Raw genomic sequence first — 23264 nt, 5'->3', positions numbered from 1 at the left:
CCAGGCGCCCCATAAAGGCATTCTTTAATAGACAATGGAATCTAGAATAACAACATTTTTTTAAAGATTTCATTTATTTATTTTACACAGAGAGAGATCACAAGGAGGCAGAGAGGCAGGCAAAGAAAGAGGGGGAAGCAGGCTCCCTGCTGAGCAGAGAGCCCGGTGCAGGGCTGGATCCCAGGACCCTGAGATCACGACCCAAGCCGAAGGCAGAGACTTAACTCACTGAGCCTCCCAGGCACCCCTTAAAGTATTTTCATCAAGTTTTCCACCATGCTCTCCTTAGCTGTTAGTTCAGTTCTTCTTTGTATAAATATTTCTCAAACCAGCTGATGAATAAATAAGACTATTAATTCATTGCAGAGTGACATTGGTAACAGATAATACAGCAATTAAATAAGCAATGAAATTTCCAGAATTAAGGGCATCTATTAAAAGCCTAAAATATTTTTAAGTAATTTTTTAAAAATTCATTTTTTTGAGAGCGGAAGAGAGAGAGAGCATGAGTGGGGGCAGAGGAGCAGAACGAGAAGGACAAGCAGACCCCACAGCGAGCAGGGAGTCTGATACAGGGCTTCATCCCAGGACCCCGAGATCGTGACCTGAGCCAAATGAGCCAGCCAGGTGCCCCTAGAATAACAATTTTTTTTTAAAGATTTTATTTATTTATTTGACAGATAGAGATCAAAAGTAGGGAGAGAGGCAGGCAGAGAGAGAGAGAGAGGAGGAAGCAGGCTCCCTGCCAAGCAGAGAGCCCGACGCGGGGCTCGATCCCAGGACCCTGGCATCATGACCTGAGCGAAAGGCAGAGGCTTTAACCCACTGAGCCACCCAGGCGCCCCTAGAATAACAATTTTTTACTTAAGTTTCTACTTTTTCCTCTGAGAGGTTTGGAACTTTAGAGAAACTAAAGAGTAACAGCATACAACAATTAAATTGGCGTACAGAAACCATTTGTTTCAACCAATTCTCTTGACTTTTTTAAACTACAAAAATAGGGACACCTGGGCAGCTCAGTGGGTAAAGTGTCTGCCTTGGGCTCAAGTCATGGTCTCAGGGACATTAGGCTTCCTTACTCAGTGGGGAGCCTGTTTCTCCCTCTGCCTGCCACTCCCCCTGTTTGTGCACTCTCTCTCTCTGACAAATAAATAAATAAATAAAATCTTAAATTATAAAAAGAATGCATTTTTACTGCAAAACACTCAAGCAATACAGAGCGGCATGAAGTCAAAAATGAACAGTCTCCTTTTTCCTTGCTTCCCAGCCCCACACCCCAGGAGGAACTACTGCTAGCATCTTATTCAATGTCCAAATACTTTCCTATGTGTATAGAAACACATACATACAGTCACTTCTTTTACAAAATTTGCATCATATTCTTGCATTAAGTTTTGATGATCATCTCTGATTAATTGAAATCCAGAAATATGCTGCTTTTTTTTTTTTTTTAGATTTTATTTATTCATTTGACAGACAGAGATCACAAGGGGGCAGAGAGGCAGGCAGAGAGAGAGGAGGAAGCAGAGAGCCCGATGTGGGGCTTGATCCCAGGACTCTGAGATCATGACCTGAGCCGAAGGCAGAGGGTTAAGCCACTGCGCCACCCAGGTGCCCCCAGAAATATCCTGCTTTTATCCCTGTCTATCTGCCCTTCTCTTTCCTATTAGAGGTTATAGTTCATCTGAAGGCAGGAGCTATCTTGTTAACGTTGTTTTTTTATTTCTGAATGCCTACCAAAAGTGCCTTGTGTATGTTAAATAAGTATTTGTAGACTTGAATTTAAACAATTAGTCAGTGTGAATGAATGCAGAGTGAAGAGAAGGAGATCATAATAGCTGTGGATTGAAGGAAAGAGGTCAAATGATATTTTGCAACTTGCTTTTGCTGTTGTGTGTAATTTCTATAAGGGAAAAAAAAATTAAGCAGAAGGTAATGCTGGTGAATTCTCTCGGTTTGTCTGGGTACTGCTACGGTGTCCCAGCTGGTAAGGGAGCATGACGGTGTCATCAACACCAGGAATCGCAGCTCAGCTCTTGCCTGACAGTGTTGCTGGGGTCCGAAAACTGTCACATGGCTTTCAGGGTGTGCTGGTCCTTGTTTCAGGGCCTCTGTGTCTATGGCATAAAAGTATGCTTCGAAGGCGTACAGATTAAGGTGCGGAATGTCCTGGAAATGACAGCGACTGAGGAAGCCGAAAGACTTCATTCTAATTCTAGCTTGCCCCGGAGACCTTGGGCAAGTCACTTATGTCTTGGGCTTGGGCATCTCATCCACAAAAAGGAGATTTTTGAAGGTTGGGTCAAGTTCAAGGGCCAGGGCCAGGGCCAAGTCTCAGATCCATCCTCTAACCCAACTTAGTAGGCAAGAGCACTGAACTTGGAGCCATAGGGAGCTTGGGTGGCTCAACTGTTAAGCATCTGCCTTCAGCTCAAGTCATGAATGATCCCAGGGTCCTGGGATTGAGTCCCGCATCAGGCTCCCTGCTCAGTGGGGAGCCTGCTTCTCCCACTCCTACTCCCCCTGTTTGTGTTCCCTCTTGCTGTCTTTCTCTCTCCATCAAATAAATAAATAAAATCTTAAAAAAAAAAAGAACTTGGAGCAAAAAATACAGCATGTTGACTTAGTTTGTGAAACTGGACAGGTTATTTATTTAACCTTCTTCCCCCTTGGTCTCCTCTCCTCTAAAGTAGAACGCTTAGGGTACCTACCATAATTATCTTGAATGAGGATTAAATGAGATAGTACATGGGAAGCACTTTAAAACAGTGCCTAGCACATCGGGCACGAGATCCGTGTTAGTTCTTACTATTATTTATATGATTCATTTTCTATGGTTCTGTAATTTATTCACTGTTCTGTTCTATTTGATCATGATAGTCACTCATCTGTAAGGACCATTTCATTGTGATTTTCTTGTGCTGTGGGGAATGCTCTCTTCCCTCTTGGTTTTAACGTTTACAACAGTGTAAAGACCTGGATCCTCAGTCAAGATGGTCAAGTGTGGACGTGGTCCCTAAGGGCTCATTTAGCCTCTGACACCAGTGAGGACAATATCTAATGCCAACTTTGCTGGTTCTCAGAAAGAGGCCCAGGGAATTACACACGAATGTTCCATGCTGTGCTGGGCACTTGGACAACCACATGGCTTTCTGAAAACCCAAAATTTCCTGGCAAGTCCTCCTTGACCTTTGTAGGTGATCCTGAATTTCAGACATAATAGATATCTTCTCAGCATGCGAGAGTAGGCTACAATACCCTCATTCTATCCCTGTTTAGCTCTTTTAATCAATTCTAATCAAGTACAGCAGAAATTAACATTTAATTTTAAAACAGTATGTTGTGGTGCATGTCAAATGGTCCCCAACTGCTTCAAAATTTAGAAGTGAGGGGGCGCCTGGGTGGCTCAGTGGGTTGAGCCGCTGCCTTCGGCTCGGGTCATGATCTCAGGGTCCTGGGATCGAGTCCCGCGTCGGGCTCTCCGCTCGGCGGAGAGCCTGCTCCCCTTCCTCTCTCTCTCTGCCTGCCTCTCTTGTGATTTCTCTCTGTCAAATAAATAAATAAAATCTTAAAAAAAAAAAAAAATTTAGAAGTGATAGGACGGGGCCCCTGAGGGGCTCAGTTAGTTAAGCATCCGCCTTTGGCTCAGGTCATGATCTCAGGGTCCCAGGATTGAGTCCTGCATCAGGCTCTCTGCTCAGTGGGGCATCTGCTTCTCTCTCTCCCTCTGCTCCTTCCCACTGCTCACGTGCTCTCTCTCTCTGTCTCTCATGCTCTCTCTCTCAATAAGTAAATTAAAAAAAAAAAAAAAAGAGCTGATGGGACATACAGAAAGCAGGATGGTTTGGTAAGGTGATCAGAGATGCCTGGGTTCAAATCCTAGCTTTCCCCATGTTCAGCCCCTGTGAAATTCAGTTTCTTTTCTAAAATGGGGGAAATGACATCTGCTTCGCGGGGGCTATGCTACCAACATCGTCTGTCAGGTGACCACCTAACTAGCTGATCCCTACTGGGCATTCACTCAGCAAGGATTCAATGCCAGGCTGTTCTCTGGGCTTCTCTCTGTACAATTGTGAACGAGACAGTCTGTACTCGAGAAGCTCATAGGCCAGGCATGGTTCTACAATGCGTGGGCCTGAGACATACAACCTGGGGGACCCTCTGTGAGAAAATACCCCCAAAAGTATGGACACAGGGGCGCCTGGGTGGCTCAGTGGGTTACAGCCTCTGCCTTTGGCTCAGGTCATGATCCTAGGCTCCTGGGATCGAGCCCTGCATCGGGCTCTCTGTTCGGCAGGGAGCCTGCTTCTTCCTCTCTCTCTGCCTGCCTCTCTGCCTACTTGTGATCTCTGTCTGTCAAAGAAATAAATAAAATCTTTTAAAAAAATGATTCTAAATACAACCTGGCTTCCAACCTACCTAGAACATTTTATAGGGACCCACGCAAGTAAGGGGTTCACGGGAAATCTGCCTTTGTTGCCGGGCCTAAAATTAGTAGGTCTTATTTTCGTTATTGGAATAACGGTGTTATTTGTAACTTCCACAGTGGCTTCTGCATTGACTGTCTTTAACTCTTCCTTCCTAAATCTTCAGGAAAAGCTGCAAGTCATTCATCCTGGCCTTTTAGCTTCGATTATACTCTGAGATATGGTCTTTTTGCATGAAAAAATTACCAACAGGATCCCAATTGTTAATGTAATAATAACAGGAAGCTGAAAATACCATTCCAACCTCTGGAGAGTTGGCACGTCAGTGTTCTCCTTGGGCAAGGAAATTGAACTTTAGTTAAGCATCAATTTGCGGCTATTGATTTCTTCTAAGCTCCCTTCCAATATCTGGGGAAACCCACAGATGCTTCACTTAATTAATGATGATCTTTATTCTAGACCTCTTTTCCCCTCTGCATTGCCAGTTTAGACTCTGACTCAAGCATTAGTTGAATTTAGTAATAATATCATTGAAATTAGAATCCTGCAACAATGTTAAAACATGCATTTTTTTTTAAGATTGTATTTATTTATTTGACAGACAGAGATCACAAGTAGGCAGAGAGGTAGGCAGAGAGAGAGGAGGAAGCAGGCTCCCCGCTGAGCAGAGAGCCCGGTGTGGGACTCCATCCCAGGACCCTAGGATCATGACCCCAGCTGAAGGCAGAGGCTTTAACCCACTGAGCCACCCAGGCGCCCCCAAAACCATGTTTTTGAAGGAACAAATACATTGGAGTTTAATTTTTACATGATTCCTACGGGGAAATCCTGAAACTAAACACACTGATAACAAGCAAAGATTTGTTAGAATCATTTGAAAATATGATGGTTGAAAAGAAAATAAGAGGAAAATTCATTAAAACAAATTTTAATATGATCATTACTGAACTATTCCAGCTATAGGAAACATGAATTTGAGGGGCACCTTGGTGGCTCCTGGAAATAAAAGGTTTAAAAATATAAGCAACACCAAGTGTCGTAGGTGGATAATTCCTGCATGTCCTATTAACTTAAAAAATATCCAACATGTCAGTTATGGCTCTTCACATCTTTTCAGCCATATTTCCTTTTTGTTCTCATAATTCTTAAACATAATGTTTTGTTTTGTTTGCTTTTGGAGAGGTGGGTCCTCCGTGGTTCCATCAGTTAAGGGTCTGCCTTGGCTCAGGTCATGATCCTGGGATCCTGGGATCGAGTCCTGGGTCATCCCTGCTCACCGGGAAACCTGCTTCTCCTTCTCCCTCTGCCCCTGCCTTCCCCCCTTCCTACCCCCTCTCCTTGCTCACTCTGGCTCTCTCTCTCTCTCTCTGTCTCTCAAATAAATAAATAAAATCTTAAAAAAAAAAAAAAGAAAAGGAAAACATGAATTTGAACTATTAAAAATAGCATAGGTAAACATTTCCTCTATGAAAAGTGGAAACTTTTGTTAATATTTAAGATCTCTCCTAAGTATAATGAGGGTAAGATATTGCCTCCAAGAGTTTCAAGATTCAAAAAAAAAATTAAAGAAATAACAGTCACACAGTTTGTTTTATATTATATTATTTAAGCTTTTGTTTTTAAGTGATCTCTACAACCAACATGGAGCTCGAACTCCCAACCCCGAGATTAAGAGTCACATGCCCCACGGACTGGGCCAGCCAGGTATACCCACATAATATATTTGTAATGAAGTAACAGTCACATAATTTAACAATGAACAGTAAAGTCTGCATACCTTAAGCCCCTAATAAACATCTGTGGAAGGCAGAAATAAATGAATGAATGTTAAATAACCAGGAAGGACAGGTCAAGGAACATTCACACGGATGGACAAATGTGTGAAAAGCAATTTGGAAATATATAAAAGCAATTTTGAAAATAGGTAACCTATTCCTGGGATTAACAGAAGGAAATAATGCAAACAAATTAAAAGCTATATGCCCAAAGTTAGTTATTGCAACATCATTTATAATGGGGGAAAAAAAGAGGAAGGAAGGAATGAACAAAGGGAGGAAGGGAAGGAGGTAAGGATGGAGGGAGGGAGTGAAGGACGGAAGGAAAGAAAAACAAGCTAATTCCTATCAAAAGAGAGGTAACTAAGTGAACCATCTTTCATTAAATTGACAAATGGTTATGAAGAGTTATGAAGAGTTAAGAAGATAGAAAATATTCAAAGTGATTTTAGCTGGGAAACCTATTTGGAAAAGCTGGAAGGGAACACAGAAATATGAAAACAGTTCGCTATGGTTGTGGGATTTTTTTTTAAAGATTTTATTTATTTATTTGACAGAGATCACAAGTAGGCAGAGAGGCAGGCGGGGGTGGGGGGAAGCAGGCTCCCTGCTGAGCAGAGAGCCCGATGCGGGGCTCGATCCCAGGACTCTCGGATCACGACCTGAGCCGAAGGCAGAGGCTTAACCAACAGAGCCACCCAGGTGCTCTGGTTGTGGAATTTTAAAATAAATTTTCTTTAACAGTTTTATTTGATTCTTTATGAAATAATTCTATTTTATTTATTCATTTGACAGAGATCACAAGTAGGCAGAGAGGCAGGCACAGAGAGAGAGAGGGAAGCAGGCTCCCCGCTGAGCAGAGAGCCCGATGCAGGACTCGATCCCAGCACCCCGGGATCATGACCTGAACCGAAGGCAGAGGCTTTAACCCACTGAGCCACCCAGGCGCCCCTATGAAATAGTTTTAACAATAAACATGTTCAGAGGTTCCCATGAAGATATTTCCACCACAATGTGACTAAAATCATGCACAGACTTGGAAATTTAGCTTTTGACAAAGGATGGGGGGGTCCTTAAGTACGGACACGTGTGATGTGCTAGGATTGTTATTCTGTCTTCAACCCGTGCCCTCCACAAGCGTCCCGCCATGTCCTCCTGACCTCTACCCCCACTTACATCTTGTTTCTAAAGTTGTGCCCGCTATCTTATTTGCTTCCTATCATTCAGAGAACTTATCTGAGTCTGGTCTTCCAGGGGCATCCAAGAAAGCTGCTACATTAGAGGAGAGGAGGAACAGAACGAGATATTCCGCCCCTGGCTGTCTCTCAGTGACATCAGGCCCTGATAGCCGGTTCAGAAAGAAAAAGCCGCTGACTTCCCCTTTAAGCTACTGAACCTGAAGAACAAAGGTTGAAGCTCCCTTAAATCAATCATTCCAAAGGTAGATGGCCTTGTACAAGATAGAGGGTAACCTTGAAAATCGCACAAGGACTATTGTGCAAGGTTGCAGGGCCCAGGCTGAACTCCTGCACCCCATTTTAGTTTTCCCAGTAGACCTCCTTTATGAGTGTCCGACCGAAGGACACACCTAGATATCTCTGTTCCATCAAGATCTATGTCTAACTCCCTAACACGGAGCAATACTTTTTACCTTTTTACTTGGCAAACAGGATCGAGCTATATAACCCTAAGGGCCACACGAAGCCCCTCCCCCACATTCCCCACAGGAGAGTGGAGAGCGGTCTTCAGTCCAGAGCAAAGATAACCCTAGATACCTCGATAGCCTCTGCAAATAGCAGCAAAGGTGAAAGACACACTGTGAATACGAAGGTCACCTTGGGGCATGACCACACAAATGTGCATGTAACTATATATGCGCGTCTCCGGAAAAGTCTCTTGGAAGTGATTGCAAATGTACGTTGTCTCTTGTCTTCTAAGCGGTCCTCGTTCCTCAAAATACTGATGCAACCAAGATTTTATCATAGGTTACATCACTTTCGTATTGCCACTGAACTAGGCACTAGAACATCTGTCTTGAAATCCCCTTCTCCATTTTTTGTTCCTAGGAGGAGTGATGTAGTAAGCGCTTCCTGATGCCATCTCTTCCCTTTAGTGTCTGATGACATCGTATGTGCGAGGCAGCTAGTTTGTGACTTGGAATCTGGCTTGCTCAGTGCTTTACAGATTACACATCAGAGGGCCTGACAGCCCCGAAGGTAGACGTATGGATCGCTGCGGTTTTTGTGAATGAAATTACTGAGGATAGCAGGGGATTAATGGACAGATCAGAACAGAGCTAAGAATGCCGCCTTTGGGTTCTAATGATTGCTTTTGTATCAAATCAGAAAAAAAAAAAAGCAGTTTTCAAGTCTTTCTATTGGGATTCCAACCCCAGAAAAGCCCACAAAAAGCAACTAAGACCACTTCAGGGTGAAGGCTGTCCCAGGCTCCCCTGTGATTCCTTCTCGAAGCTGGGAATCAGGCGGTGGCCTGAAACTTCCCCAGAAGGAGACCATTCTTAAGTATCCTTGGGAATACTTGGGTGCTAAATGAGTCTGGGATCTTCCAGTGAAAATTGAGCAAGGACAGATGGAACATAGGTAATACTTCAAAGCATCTGCTCCTTCAGAAAATCTTTCAGGGGGTGATTTAAATGAGCTATTTTTGCATAAAGCAAGGAGGCATCCATCAGTCTTGGAATCCTTTCTTCCTATGTTAATACATATCTCTCCCCATCCTAACCCAATTTATGGAACATTTTCAGTGTCCACAGGATCTATTAGGTTGTTGTTGTTGTTTTTTTAAAGATTCCTTTATTTATTTGAGAGAGAGAGAGAGTGCATGTCCACCTGCGTGCACAAAAGCAAGGGAGGAGCAGAGGGAAAGGGAGACAAGCAGACTCCTGGAACCGGAAGCTGGTCAGTCGTGGGGCTCCATCCCAGGAGCCCAAGATCATGACCTGAGCTGAAATCAAGCTTCCGACCTTCAACCAACTAAGCTACCCAGATGCCCCAGGATCTATTAGGTTTGAACCATCGCTCAGATTTGATGGTTTCTGGCCTACATAAAGGCATGTCAGATCATTCAACCCAATATAAAATACTTCTAATGAGCAAACAACAAGTTACAGAACAGAACAGAACAGAAAGCAGATACTGTGGGTTAAAAATAGTAAGGGTTTGTGGGCACCTGGGTGGCTCAGTGGGTTAAGCCTCTGCCTTTGGCTCAGGTCATGATCTCAGGGTCCAGGGATCGAGCCACACATCATGCTCTCTGCTCAGCAGGGAGTCTGCTTCCCCTCTCACTCTGCCTGCCTCTCTGTCTACTTGTGATCTCTCTCTGTCAAATAAATAAAATTTTTAAAAAAATAGTAAGGGTTTGTGCACTTGTTTTAGAAACACCAAAAAGAGGAGAAATTACAACACCTTGGAGGAGACATCAGGAGACAAGCAAGTCTGAAGGGAAGAGATGCTGTCACACAGATAAAGGACAATTCTAAGCCTGTCCAGGTCACAAGGTGACCTTGAGCATTAACTAGCCTCGAGTCCTTAATTGTAGGCCTTGATATTTGCTCCTTCTAATACAGCTTGTGGCTCATCACCAAGCTTTTCTTTTTTTTTTTTTTTTAAGATTTTATTTATTTATTTGACAAACAGAGATCACAAGTAGGCAGAGTCAGGCAGAGAGAGAGGAGGAAGCAGGATCCCCGCTGAGCAGAGAGCCCCACGCGGGGCTTAATCCTGGAACCCCAGGATCATGACCTGAGCCGAAGGCAGAGGCTTTAACCCACTGAGCCACCCAGGCACCCCACCAAACTTTTCATTAATTTTTCACTTAATGACCTACTTTTACACCATTTTATATTTATATTTTATGCCATTTATGTTTTCACACATTTAGTCTTATTTTCCTCAATAAGATGATTGGCTCCTGATTCTCCTGCCGTTTATTTCAGCCTCTCCGGGCAGGGCAAACCAAGCTAAGTTAGTACTCAGTGCGTACCTATTAAACGGACTGGAAACCTATCCTGAGGCTCTGTTATCAGAAAGCTCAACTGGAAATGTAAATTCTGGGAGGACCAATAGTAATAACAGGCATCTTTTTTTTTTAAATTATTTATTTATTTGACAGACAGAGATCACAAGCCGGCATAGAGGCAGGCAGAGAGAGAGGAAGGGAAGCAGGCTCCCTGCTGAGCAGAGAGCCCTAAGCGGGGCTCGATCCCAGGACCCTGAGATCATGACCTGAGCCGAAGGCAGAGGCTTTAACCCACTGCGCCACCCAGGCGCCCCAATAACAGGCATCTTTGAGCACTACCTCCCACATGCCTTACGGTTTGCTACAGATTTAATATAGACGTTAGCACTGTATCTAACGACTTTACAAAGGGCCTTAGTATTAACTTCATTTCACAGCTGAAGATACTAAGAGATTTCAGAAAGGTGAAGTGAATTGTCCAAGGCCACATGGTAAGTTCCTGAACTTCAAGCCCGAACCCAAAACCCACACTCTTTCCTGCTTTGTATAGTCCCTGCCACCCTTCTATAATAACCATAATAATAACTGTTATATTAATAATAATAGGGTTATAAAAGAAGAGTTTTAAAAATAAAATTGTCTTAATAATAATAATATTTAAAAAAATAATAGTCATAGTAGTAATAATAATGGCTTATGTAGGAGTTATTCCATGCCAGACACTGTTCTGAAGTCCTTTACATATATTAATTCATTCAATCTTAATCAGCCTAGGAGATGGATTCTATTATCCATTTACAGGATTTTGAGAGTGCACTATCTTGGACTTCTAAGTTAGGGCTGCAAGGAGATTCCATAGAACAATGAAAGATCAGGACTCTCTGCCTGCCCCTTGACAATCATATAGGAGAGGCTTTCCGTTGAAGGCACAGGAGAAGGCAGACAGAGAACAGACTTTGAGATCATCAAGGTTCCCTGACAGCTCTCCCCTGCATCATCCTGTGTGTCACGAATTTGTCCATGAAAAGACTTTCTACCAGCCAAATTACAGTCCGTGTGAGTAAGGACAAGAAAGATTAACGATATTTTCTCCTTATTAGGCTCATTCAAAAGTTTGGCATAACTACAACACAAATTTCCGCCCACATCAGAAGGGTTTGGTGTCAATCACGTTGGGATCCCATTGGATTGAGCCAAACAGATCAGAAAACATGGTGGATATACTCAAGTGTCAACAGTCCATGGTTTCAGTGCTCGGGTGGTTTGCCAACCCTATCCACGGGGATGGAGACTATCCAGAGATGATGAAAAAGAAGTCGTTCTCCATTCTACCCCTTTTCTCTGAAGCAGAGAAGAAAGACGTGAGGGGCACCGCTGACTTCTTTGCCTTTTCCTTTGGACCCAACAATTTCAAGCCCCAGAACACCATGGCTAAAATGGGACAAAATGTGTCACTCAATTTAAGAGAAGTGCTGAATTGGATTAAACTGGAATATGACAACCCCCGGATCTTGATTGCTGAGAATGGCTGGTTCACAGACAGTCATGTGAAGACAGAAGACACCACAGCTATCTACATGATGAAGAATTTCCTCAACCAGGTTCTTCAAGGTTGGTTGCACATTAGCTCGAATTCTTAGTCCTTGGAATACTTACACCATAGGACACTTAAAGTCATCTTCAGACGTGATTATGGTTGTTGGGTTTTCCCACTGACCTATGTTAATGGAGTTTTTGTGTTACTCTCATGTCCTTTTTAAATAAAAGTTTGGGAACAGAATAACACTAGACTTTAGATATACACCCTTAATTGGCAACAAGGGGCTGTATCACGCTTTTTTAAAAAAGATTTTAAAAATGTATTTATTTATTTGAGAGAGAGAGCAGGGGGAGGGACAGAGGGAGAGGAAGAGATTCTCAAGCAGATTTCGAGCTGAGCACAGAGCCCCATGCAGAACTCCATCTCACAACCCTGAGATCATGATCTGAGCCAAAACCAAGAGTCAGACCCTTAACTGACTGAGCCACCCAGGCACCCTGATGCTATCTCATTCTTTTTAAAAGAACATATGCTACAAGAGATATTCCTCAAAGTTTTCTAACAGTAGTAACGTGGTCTAAGATGTTGAAAGCTTTTCCTGAAATTGTGCTGTTTTTAAGGGTACCTGGGTGGCTCAATCCTTGAGCATCCCACTCTTGATTTCGGCTCAGGTTGTGATCTCAGGGTCGTGGGTTTGAGCCCCATGATGGGTTCCACACTCAGTGGGGAGTCTGCTTCTCTCCTCCCTACTCCTCTTCCCCTCCCCCCAGTTGATCTCTCTTTATATCAAATAAATAAATAAATCTCTTTTTTTTAAAGATTTTATTTATTTATTTGACAGAGAGAGAGACCACAAGTAGGCAGAGAGGCAGGCAGAGAGAGAGGAGGAAGCAGGCTCCCTGCAGAGCAGAGAGCCTGATGCGGGGCTCGATCCCAGGACCCCGATGCGGGGCTCGATCCCAGGACCCCGAGATCATGACCTGAGCCGAAGGCAGCATCTTAATCCACTGAGCCACCCAGGCGCCCCAAATAAATAAATCTTAAAAAAAAAGAAATTGTGCTCTTTTTATTCTATTACATGACTAAATGGTGAAAAGGTCTGAAGACAAACAATGAGCCATGAATGGCAAAGCTGAGTAAGTTCTGTTGCTCCTAGATATTTCTCTGATCCCTACTAAGCCCGTCCTTCCTTTTCCACTATTCAAGGAGTGACATCTACAGGTGGCTGATTGGAAATAATGGAGCAGAAGATAAGCCCATATTGTGGTAGGTCTTTCCCCTACAGAAACTTGGCTCCATTTCACCAAATATAAAGAAATTCTCAGCAGATCTTTCTAAAAGTTTGTAGCTCTCTTTAGAAGTCACATGCCAGGATGCCTGGTGGCTCAGTTGGTTGGGTGGCTGCCTTCAGCTCGGGTCATGGTCCCAGGGTCCTGGGTTCAAGTCCCACATCCGGCTCCTTGCTCAGCAGGGAGGCGCTTCTCTCTCTGCCTCTGCCTGCCACTCTGCCTGCTTGTGCTCTCTCTCTTTGACAAATAAATAAAATATTTGGGGGAAAAAAAAAGAAATCACGTGCCTAGGGGCACCTGGCTGGCTCAGTCAGCGGAGCATGCACTGTCTCTTTTTTTTTTTAGGATTTTATTTGTGAGAGAGAGAGTGCGTGTGACTGGGGTCAGAGCAGAAGGAGAGGAACAAGCTGACTCTGCACTGACCGCAGAGTCTGTCACAGGGCTCGATCTCACAACCCTGAGATCATGACCTGAGTCAAAACCAAGAGTCAGGTGCTTAACCGACCGAGTCACCCAGGCACCGCTGAGGATGCAACTCTCAATCTTGGGGTGGTGAGTTCCAGTCCCATGATGGGGACATTTATTTACTCAAAAGTAAATAAACTAAAAATAAATAAATACATACATAAACTGATTAATTCATTAATTGATTAATTAGAATTTAGAAGTCACAAGCCTAGAGGAAATGTTCTGCTGGAGAACCTTCAGGGAGGGTCCTCGGGGAGAGCAGGATCTTGTTGCACCAAACTGTGGGAAGGAGCAGCATGGAAATAAAAAGCTTTTAAGAAAAGAAAAATAGGTTGAGGTTGATTTGGATATGTGTTGCTTTTATTGTTGCTGTTGATTACCATACTTCATTTTTACCCAATTTCTAAAAGTTATTGAATCAGGGGCGCCTGGCTGGTTCCATCGGTAGAGCACGAGACTCTTGATCTTGGGATTGTAGGTTCAAGCCCTACATTGGATATAGAGATTACTTTAAAAAAAAAAAAAGTTATTGAATCAGAGTTTTTAATGCTAGAAAGTTCCTGAGAGATCTTTTCCAACCTTTTCTGTTAAGAAACTTGCCCAGGAGCAGCCTTCCAGGAGCACAGTGGCCTCCTGCCCTCCGCCCCTCTGCTGGCCCGTTCTCCCACCGCGCTGTCCTTGTCTCTCCTTATATGTACGTTCACTTCTGTTCATTCTCAAAGCTGATTTTTCAGTCCTTAAAGGATAGTTTCATAGAAAATGAAATGGGACCTAACCCAAGCTTGAAATGTCACGAACAGACCATCTGCCTTGGTCTCAAAGGGTTCTAGGGATTTCTATGTCTTCTGGCGCAGATTTGCCCACTAATATTCTCAGGAATATTTTTTTTTAAGATTTTATTTATTTGACAGAGATAGACATAGCAAGAGAGGGAACCCAAGCAGGGGGAGTGGGATAAGGTGAAACAGGCTTCCCGCTGAGCAGGGAGCCAGATGAGGGACTTGATCCCAGGACCCTGGTATCGTGAGCTGTGCTGAACGCAGACGCCTAACGACTGAACCACCCGGGGATCCAAAGAAGTATTTTAAACTTGACCCTTGAACTGTGTCTTTCCCTTTTTGTGGGTAAGGGAGAGGAGCATTCCGGACGAAAATAGCTGCCGCTTTTCAAGTAGCAAAGGGAATTTTCTATTGTATATCACAAGCCTGCAAAATGAGGATAAAAGCCGTTTCCCCATATGCTCCTGGCAACACATCCCCTGATAGATTGCGAATCAGAAACACAAACCAGAGTGAACATCTCTGCGTTTCTTCCTCTGTGCAGCTATAAGGTTTGATGGAATACAAGTGTTTGGCTACACTGCCTGGTCCCTCCTGGATGGCTTTGAATGGCAGGATGCTTACACCACTCGCCGAGGATTATTTTATGTGGATTTGAATAGTAAACAAAAAGAAAGAAAGCCCAAGTCTTCGGCACTTTACTACAAACAGATCATACAGGAGAATGGTTTTACTTTCAAGGAGTCCACCCCAGATGTGCGGGGTCAGTTTCCCTGCGACTTCTCGTGGGGAGTCACCGAATCTGTCCTTAAGGTGAGTGACGGCTTACAAAGTAACTCTAAACGGGTGCAAATAGGTCACGGTATTTTTTTTTTAAGATTTTATTTATTTATTTGACAGACAGAGATCACAAGTGGGCAGAGAGGCAGGCGGAGAGAGAGATGGGGAAGCAGGCTCCCTGCTGAGCAGAGAGCCCAATGCGGGGCTCGATCCCAGGACCCTGAGACCATGACCCGAGCCAAAGACAGAGGCTTTAACCCACTGAGCCACCCAGGAGCCCCAGGTCACGGTATTTTATTTCTTGGACTCGATGACAGCTGTCAGACAATAGCAAATATGATTACTTGGAGGTTCTGAAGGGAAGTTGAGAGGAAGAGGAAGGAAGATGAGATTTAGTGCTTTCCCAGAGCCTCTCATATGTCAGAATTTATCCTTGGCGATGATGATGAGAGGTTGCCCTCAAGAAGTATATGGTCTAGAGGGAACTTAGTCATTGGTCAGTAGCGTCAAAAGTATAAATTTTTTTTCTAGATTATGTTTTGCCAAAAGCCAATTATTGGTGGCCCTTGATTTAAGTGGTTCCTGTTCTTTGGTAGGTTTGAATAATTTGCCTTATGAGGTCTCTGTATCCTCATGGGGTCTCCCATTCTCATTCGTCACCTTCATTACATTACTCCTTAAATGCCGCCTTCTCAATAAGGCTTCCCTCCACTCCAAAAAATAATAATAATAATAAAGAATAAGAAAAAAAATCACAATCCTCTCATTCCCCTTTCTTCCTTGTTTCCCCTGTATATCCTATTCATCACTAGCCAACATACTATTATGTACTTTACACATTTTTTTCCCTTTAGCCTTATTGAAAGGTAATGGACATGCAACATGGTGTAAGTTTAAGGAGGACAACATGATGACTTGATACGTTTCTGTTTTGCCAAAAACGATGACCACTGTAACAAAATTCCCATTTCTTTCTGCGGTGAGAACATTTAAGATCTATTCTCTCAGCAACTTGAAAGTATGTCATACGGAATAATTAGCTATAATCACCACGCTGTACATTCCATCTTCAGAACCTGATTTTGTCACCGGAAGTTGGTGCCCTTTGACCAATATCTCCCCATTTGCCCCACCCCCCCCACAGCCCCTGATAACTGCTTTATGGATTTTTATTGATCATGTTTTCCCCTTACTAGAATGCAAGCCTTCCCTGCATGAGGGTGGAGAGGTTTGACGCTTTGCTGTGTGCCTGACCAGGGCATCGACGGAGCACCAGCCACGTACCATGCAAAGTGAAGTTGTTAAGGTCAACTTTTAGGGCCAGAGGAGCCATTTAGAGATCTCCTATTCCAAATCCTTCATTTTACGGATTAGGAAAGTAAGACCCATCGGTTCCTAATTGAGACCTAAGTGACTTGCCCGAGGAAACAGAAATAGTGGCAGAACTATTAACAGGCAACTCACAAGTCTCGTATTTGCAGCGCTCTTGTCACAATAATAGCAACTATCTTTTAAGGTCTCATGTGCCAAGCATACAACTGTTGTATATATGCACATTCTCTTTCCTAAATCATAAAGCCTTCATTTTACAAGCAAGGTAACTGAGGCTTAGGGAGGTTACATAACTTGTTCAGGGTACCCAGATCTGTCTGTTTCCTGACACCATGCTAGAAGACCTCACAGTGCCACACTATGGCCTCTATTCTAGAAGCAGATGGAAAGCAAGATCTACAAGGGATGGGTCAGACAAAAGGGCTCAAACCATGAGTGAACAAAGTTCTCAGGTCATGAATCTCAATCCCAGTTGATACTTAGGCATGATTTAGTAAAGACTCAGAGATAATAACACAGGAAAATACAGAAGTAACCTAAATACAGAAGTGACTTGTCCTCACTTTGTGTCCCCTGTAGAGCCAACTACTTACCCAGTCCCTGTCTCCACCACATGGAAAGGCAGGCCATCTTTTCCCTACCACTTCAAATGGGTTTATATTTTCTGTAATTCCATACCCAGCAAAGAAATATCCCAGGAGATCCAAGAGTTCCTGCCTGTACGTGACCCAACCTGAAAGTTTCTGCTTCACCTCAAAACCTATTTGTGCCCCAGTGATTAGCTGTGAAGGTCTACCCCATCGGGGGACCCTACCCCTACTCTGAGGAGCAAGAGTGAATCACCTGTGGCAGGGGCAAGCAATTCTGTGATCAACCAGTTCTGAGTTTCATGCTTATGCATGGAGCCCAGTGAGGCATCAGCTTCCCTTGAACTTGGACTAAGAGTGAGGATGAATTGTTTGCCGAGGAAAATTAGAATGCTTTTTGAAAAATCAGCCAGAGGATGTATGAATAGATGCCCAAAAAATTGATGTCTTCTATTGAAAGAGTGACAAGATGAAACTAACACCTGAAAAACAGTAGTGTGCCTGCCTACAAACATCCCCATCTTGTTTTCCCCAGCCTCACAGTATTCTTTTCTCCTCTAACATTTGGTTTTGAGAAATTTCAAATGAGTACAATAAACACCCATATTCCCTTCATCAAGATTGACCAATTGTTAACATTTTGCCACATTGTTTTATCTCTCTTTTATAAGCCAGTGAAAAGTTGCAGACATTATTACTATTACTATATTATTACCTAAAATATTTCTACTCAAATGTGTCTCTTAAAAATAAGGACAGTCTCCTATGTTATTATAATATTATCATACCCATAATATTGAATATTGATTCAATATCATCTAATGTACATTCCACATTCAAATTATCCTAAATGTTCCCGAAATGTCCTTTATAGATTTTTTTTAATTTTAGATCAAGAATACAAACAAGGATGACACATTCATTGTCATTCATCTTTAATCTCCTTTAACTCAGAATAATTCCCCCAAGAATGGTATTGGGATTTTTGAAGAGCTCAGACCAGTTGATTGTAGAATGTCTCATGTTCTGGATTTGTTTCTTTATTGGATTCGATACACTTCTGGAAAGATACTATGTAAATGAAGTTGTCTGTTTCCAAATATATCACATCAGGAAGCACACGATGTCATTTCATCATGCAAAATGTTAATGTGTTGAAGTAGTAGTTACCACATTTCTTGACTAAGGTGGCATTTGCAAGATCTCTTCATTGAAAAGTACCTTTTCCATTTGTAATTAAGAAGTAATGTTCTGGTGACACTTTGAGACCACATAGATATCCTCCCTCCCAACAACATGTCACTAATGGTCTTAATAATGATTCATAAACTTTACCTGAACTATTACTTCGCAGAGTATAAAATGGTGAATTTCTAATTATTCCTTCTACATATATTAGGTAACTCTCTTAATTTCAAAGCATTATAGTTCATTACTGTCATTGTTTCATTAGTCCTTTTGATGCTCAGATTATCTCAAAGGTGGCCAGTGGGACTCTTTCAAACTGCTCCTGTGTCCTTCTGACATTTCCTTTTGTTTTTCAGTACATCCTTATTTTTCTGGCATAAGATGTACCAGCATCACCTCATTCTTTCCCTGCCCCAAACTGGAAAAAGCCATTTCTCCAAGGACTCCAGCATCCTTTCGGTGGGGAACAGAATTTTAGAACGAAGCTCTTGGGAGCTAGGGTTGAGATCGTGGTTCACCACCCCCAACTAGATCTCTTGGCAGAATAATCATACCCACTTGCTAAACTGAATACTTGTTGGAGGGTTTTTTTTTGTTTGTTTGTTTTGTTTTTTTTTAAAGATTTATTTTTTGACAGATAGAGATTACAAGTAGGCAGAGAGGCAGGCAGAGAGAGAGAGAGGAGTAAGCAGGCTCCCAGCCAAGCAGAGAGCCCGATGCGGGGCTCAATCCCAGGACCCTGGGATCATGACCCGAGCCGAAGGCAGAGGCCTTAACCCGCTGAGCCACCCTTGTTGGAGGTTTTTAAAAGACAGATTTTCATTTGATCTTGCCTTACCTCATAGCAAGATTGCTCTTTGTAAACACCCTTTCAGTATTAAGAGGCACTGAGGTTTCGAAACACTGAGATTGCCAATCTAAGCTAGAAGGATTTTACTCAAATAATTATATGCAGATTTAACTTCATGCTCACATGATCGATGTTCTCTCAGTTTAATGTTCTAGATAACTAGTTGGCAGATGGTAAGTGGGCAGTGATATGGTTTTGTAATTAGACTATAAAGGATGACACATGAGAAAACAATTAGAGAGAAAATATTTACCAAAGGTTAATTATCATTTTTTCCAGGTGCACTTAAATTCAACCACAGGAAGAAAAAGTACTTGGAAACAAGTACAGAACTTATATTTTCTCTTATTAATTTTGAATTTGAAGTGTTTTTTCTTCAGCCCTCTTCTGTTTTAATTTAGCCTCAAAGGCCTCGCAGGCAATTATTGCAACCACGGAAAACTAAACCCAAGTCACGGCTACCTTATGTTTGTAGATTGCTTTAGAGTTGACAGAGTGCTTTCCCAGAGTCATTGACTCGTCACAACACACCTATGAGGTGGGTGAGATTACTCTGTCACTAGACAGAGTTGCCAAGCCCCAGTTTCAAAAGGGGTAGAATGAGGACAGGAGTCGAGGATTAGCTCCTCAGTGGGGGACGGGGTATAACACCTCATCATCAGATCCAAGAGTCGATTTGGGAGTTGCTGGGGAAATTTTACTGTTTTTCATTTCCAGTCATAATCGAAACATTTTGCATTAAGAGGGTGTTCAGTATTCTGCTGGATGAAGAAATGCGGTATTCTCACAGGCACGTCGGTGGGGACAACATGATATCCATGTGACATCACTGGGACTTTTCAAATATAAGGTGTTAGAGAGTTGGACTCAGCAAGTGCAAGGCGTCGTTCGCTACCCCACTGGCTTCTTTCAGGAACTGTGGCTGGGTCAACCAGCCACCTCTAACTCCAAGTCCTGGTCTCCATGAAATCCTCTACAACTGGAATTTTAACTTTGCTGTCAAGTTATGGCAGGGTTTGGAAGGTCCAGCTTTCACGATTCCTTCTCACTGAGGGTACAAGCCCAATTTCCTGATGCTTTTCAACAGAATCATGTGAGACCCTGCTGGGTGACTTCCGTTTTTAGGACAAACGAACTAGGAAACAATTTCTCAGGGGTTTCCGAAAAACAACTTGTCTTCGAGGCTAAGCCCCGGTATGGTTCCTTCCCGTTTTCTGGTCTCCCTGGGAGATTTCAAGGGCTAGAAGGGAGGTTCATCCAGCAGGACTCTTCTATGATGTCACCATGGGAACTGCAGGAAAGGGCCATTGGTTTCGAAGGCTACATGCATCATTTATTTTCTCTATTGTCAGGAAGAGGCGCAATAAGATGAGGCCCATCTTCCTCTTAGACTATGCATGCTAAGGGCCTGTCTGTGGGGTGTGCTTCACTTGAACGTGCTTGTTTTTCTGGATGCCTGGGTGGGTGGCTCAGGCAGTTACCCGTCTGCCTTGGGCTCAGGTCATGATCCCCACCGAGGTCCTGGGATCGAGCACCGCATGGGGCTCATTGCTCAGCAGAAAGCCTGCTTCTTCCTCTGCCCCTCCCCCTGCTTGTTCTCTCTCTCTCTGTGTCTGTGACAAATCAATGATAAATTCTTGAACGTGCATGTCTTTCACAGCCCAAGGTGGTGGCTTCCTCCCCACAGTTCAGCGACCCTCACCTGTACGTGTGGAACGTGACAGGCAACAGACTGTTGCGCCGAGTGGAAGGGGTGAGGCTGAAAACACGGCCAGCTCAATGCACAGACTTCGTCAGCATCAAAAGACAGCTGGAGATGCTGGCGAGAATGAAAGTCACTCACTACAGGTTCGCTCTGGACTGGCCCTCCATCCTTCCCACGGGCAACCTGTCCGTGGTTAACCGACAAGCCCTGAGGTACTACAGGTGTGTGGTCAGCGAGGGGCTGAAGCTCCACATCTCCCCCATGGTCACCCTGTACTACCCGACGCACGCGCACCTGGGCCTCCCCACGCCCCTACTGCGCAGCGGGGGGTGGCTGAACCCGGCCACCGCCCAGGCCTTCCGGGACTACGCCGGGCTGTGCTTCCAGGAGCTGGGGGACCTGGTGAAGCTCTGGATTACCATCAACGAGCCCAACCGGCTGAGCGACGTGTACAGCCACACCGGTAACGACACCTACCGGGCGGCGCACCACCTGCTGATCGCCCACGCCCTGGTGTGGCGCCTCTACGACGGGCGCTACCGGCCGGCGCAGCGCGGGGCCGTGTCGCTGTCCCTGCACTCGGACTGGGCCGAGCCCGCCAACCCCTACGCCCGCTCGCACTGGCAGGCGGCCGAGCGCTTCCTCCAGTTCGAAATCGCCTGGTTCGCCGAGCCGCTCTTCAAGACCGGCGACTACCCGCGGGCTATGCGGGAGTACATCGCGCTCAAGAACAGGCAGGGGCTCTCGCGCTCCGCCCTGCCGCGGTTCACCGAGGAGGAGCGGCGGCTGGTCAAGGGCGCCGCGGACTTCTACGCGCTCAACCACTTCACCACCCGCTTCGTGATGCACGCGCGCCAGAACGGCAGCCGCTACGACGCGGACAGGGACGTGCAGTTCCTGCAGGACATCACCTGCCTGAGCTCCCCCAGCCGCCTGGCGGTGCTGCCGTGGGGGGAGCGCAAGGTGCTCGGCTGGATCCGCAGGAACTACGGGGACGTGGATGTTTACATCACGGCCAACGGCATCGACGACCGCTCCCTGGACAACGACGAACTGCGCAAGTACTACCTGGAGAAGTACGTCCAGGAGGCTCTGAAAGGTGAGGCGCGGGCCGGCCCCCGCACGCAAGGGCACCGCGGGCTCCGGCGAACAGAGAACGAGGGGAGGAGGCGCGCTAGGGACAGCGCCAGCTCCTGAGGGAAAATTCGGCAAGTTTAGAAAAGTATGAAAACGAAACGCAGAGCACAAAACCAAATCACCTGAAATCTCACTCCCGCAAACAAGCACTGTTGGTATTTTACTGGATTATATAGTCCCAGCAAACTAGACCGTTTTAGTACAAGTGTGAGTTTTGTTTCCAAATAAAATCACACGATGTGTCCCATGTCACTAAAATTGCCTTAATTATTTTTTTTTAAGATTTTATTTATTTGAGAGAGAGAGCGCAAGCATGAGCAGGGGGAGAGGCTGGGGGGGAAAGGGAGAAGCTGACTCTCCGCTGAGCGAGTAGCGGGATGCGGGGCTCCATCCCACGCTGCTGGGATCATGACCTGAGCTGAAGGCAGACCGCTTACCGGCTGAGCCTCCCAGGCGCCCCGTCTTAATATTATTTTTTTTTTAAAGATTTTATTTATTTATTTGACAGAGAGAGAGAGAGACAGATCACAGGTAGGCAGGGAGGCAGACAGAGAGAGGAGGAAGCAGGCTCTCCGAGGAGCAGAGAGCCAGACGTGGGGCTCGATCCCAGGACCCTGGGATCATGACCTGAGCTGAAGGCAGAGGCTTTAACGCACTGAGCCACCCAGGCGCCCCGTCTTAATATTATTTTAATGGTTGCTTAAGATCCCATCATATGGACACATCTTTACGCATTTAAGCATTCCTGTTTGAGGTGGGTTTGTTTTTTGTTTGTTTTAACGAAAAAGCAAGTACCTTTGAATATAAATCTTTTGTCTTCATTTCTGATTATCTAAGGACTGCCCACTATGGAATTATTGGGTCAAATGTTATAAACAGCAGTTTCCATCCTCCTCCCCAAGCAAGTTATATATATTTTTAAGTATTTTATTTATTTTGGCAAGAGAGTGCGGGAGCACGAGGTGGAGGGGTACAGAGTGAGGAGATAACCCGCTGACAGGGAGCCTGACACACAGGACTCGATCCCAGGACCCTGGGATCATGACATGAGTCAAAGGCCGACACTTAACCAACTGACCCACCCAGGCACCTGCAGATTATAATTTTAATACTTTAAAAATTACTCAATTTTATCTATTTTAATGGAAGCAAACTTCAGTGTTTGAGAGTATCTTATATACTCTTCCCAGTACTGGCTAACATTTAAAAAAATTTTCTAAATGTCCATAATAGATTTGTTGAAGCAGCAAAAAGATCCCAGAAATATACTTATTTACTGAGCACCTAATACACACAGAAACTCACCACTGAACAAAGTAAAGACTACTGTCCTCGTGAAGCCTCTATTTTTGTGGGATGAGAGTCAACAGATAAGATAAATAGCATGTCAGAGGCAAAAAGTTCTACGGAGAAAGAACAGCAGGGAAGA

At 44.3% G+C, this 23264-nt stretch overlaps 1 protein-coding gene across 1 annotated transcript in view; it reads left to right on the top strand.

Annotated features, from left to right (window-relative positions):
• The window catches only part of KLB (klotho beta), a 36204-nt gene that overhangs the window by 9496 nt on the left and 3444 nt on the right, over positions 1-23264 (top strand). Inside the window, exons 2-4 of the mRNA XM_045984507.1 lie at positions 11281-11791; positions 14801-15069; positions 20654-21797. Coding sequence (XP_045840463.1) covers positions 11281-11791; positions 14801-15069; positions 20654-21797 — 1924 coding nt within the window. The remainder of the gene's footprint in view (positions 1-11280; positions 11792-14800; positions 15070-20653; positions 21798-23264) is intronic.

This window comes from Meles meles, chromosome 2, assembly GCF_922984935.1.
Source record: "Meles meles chromosome 2, mMelMel3.1 paternal haplotype, whole genome shotgun sequence".
NCBI lineage: Eukaryota > Metazoa > Chordata > Mammalia > Carnivora > Mustelidae > Meles > Meles meles.
This window is presented reverse-complemented; position numbering and strand designations above follow the sequence as displayed.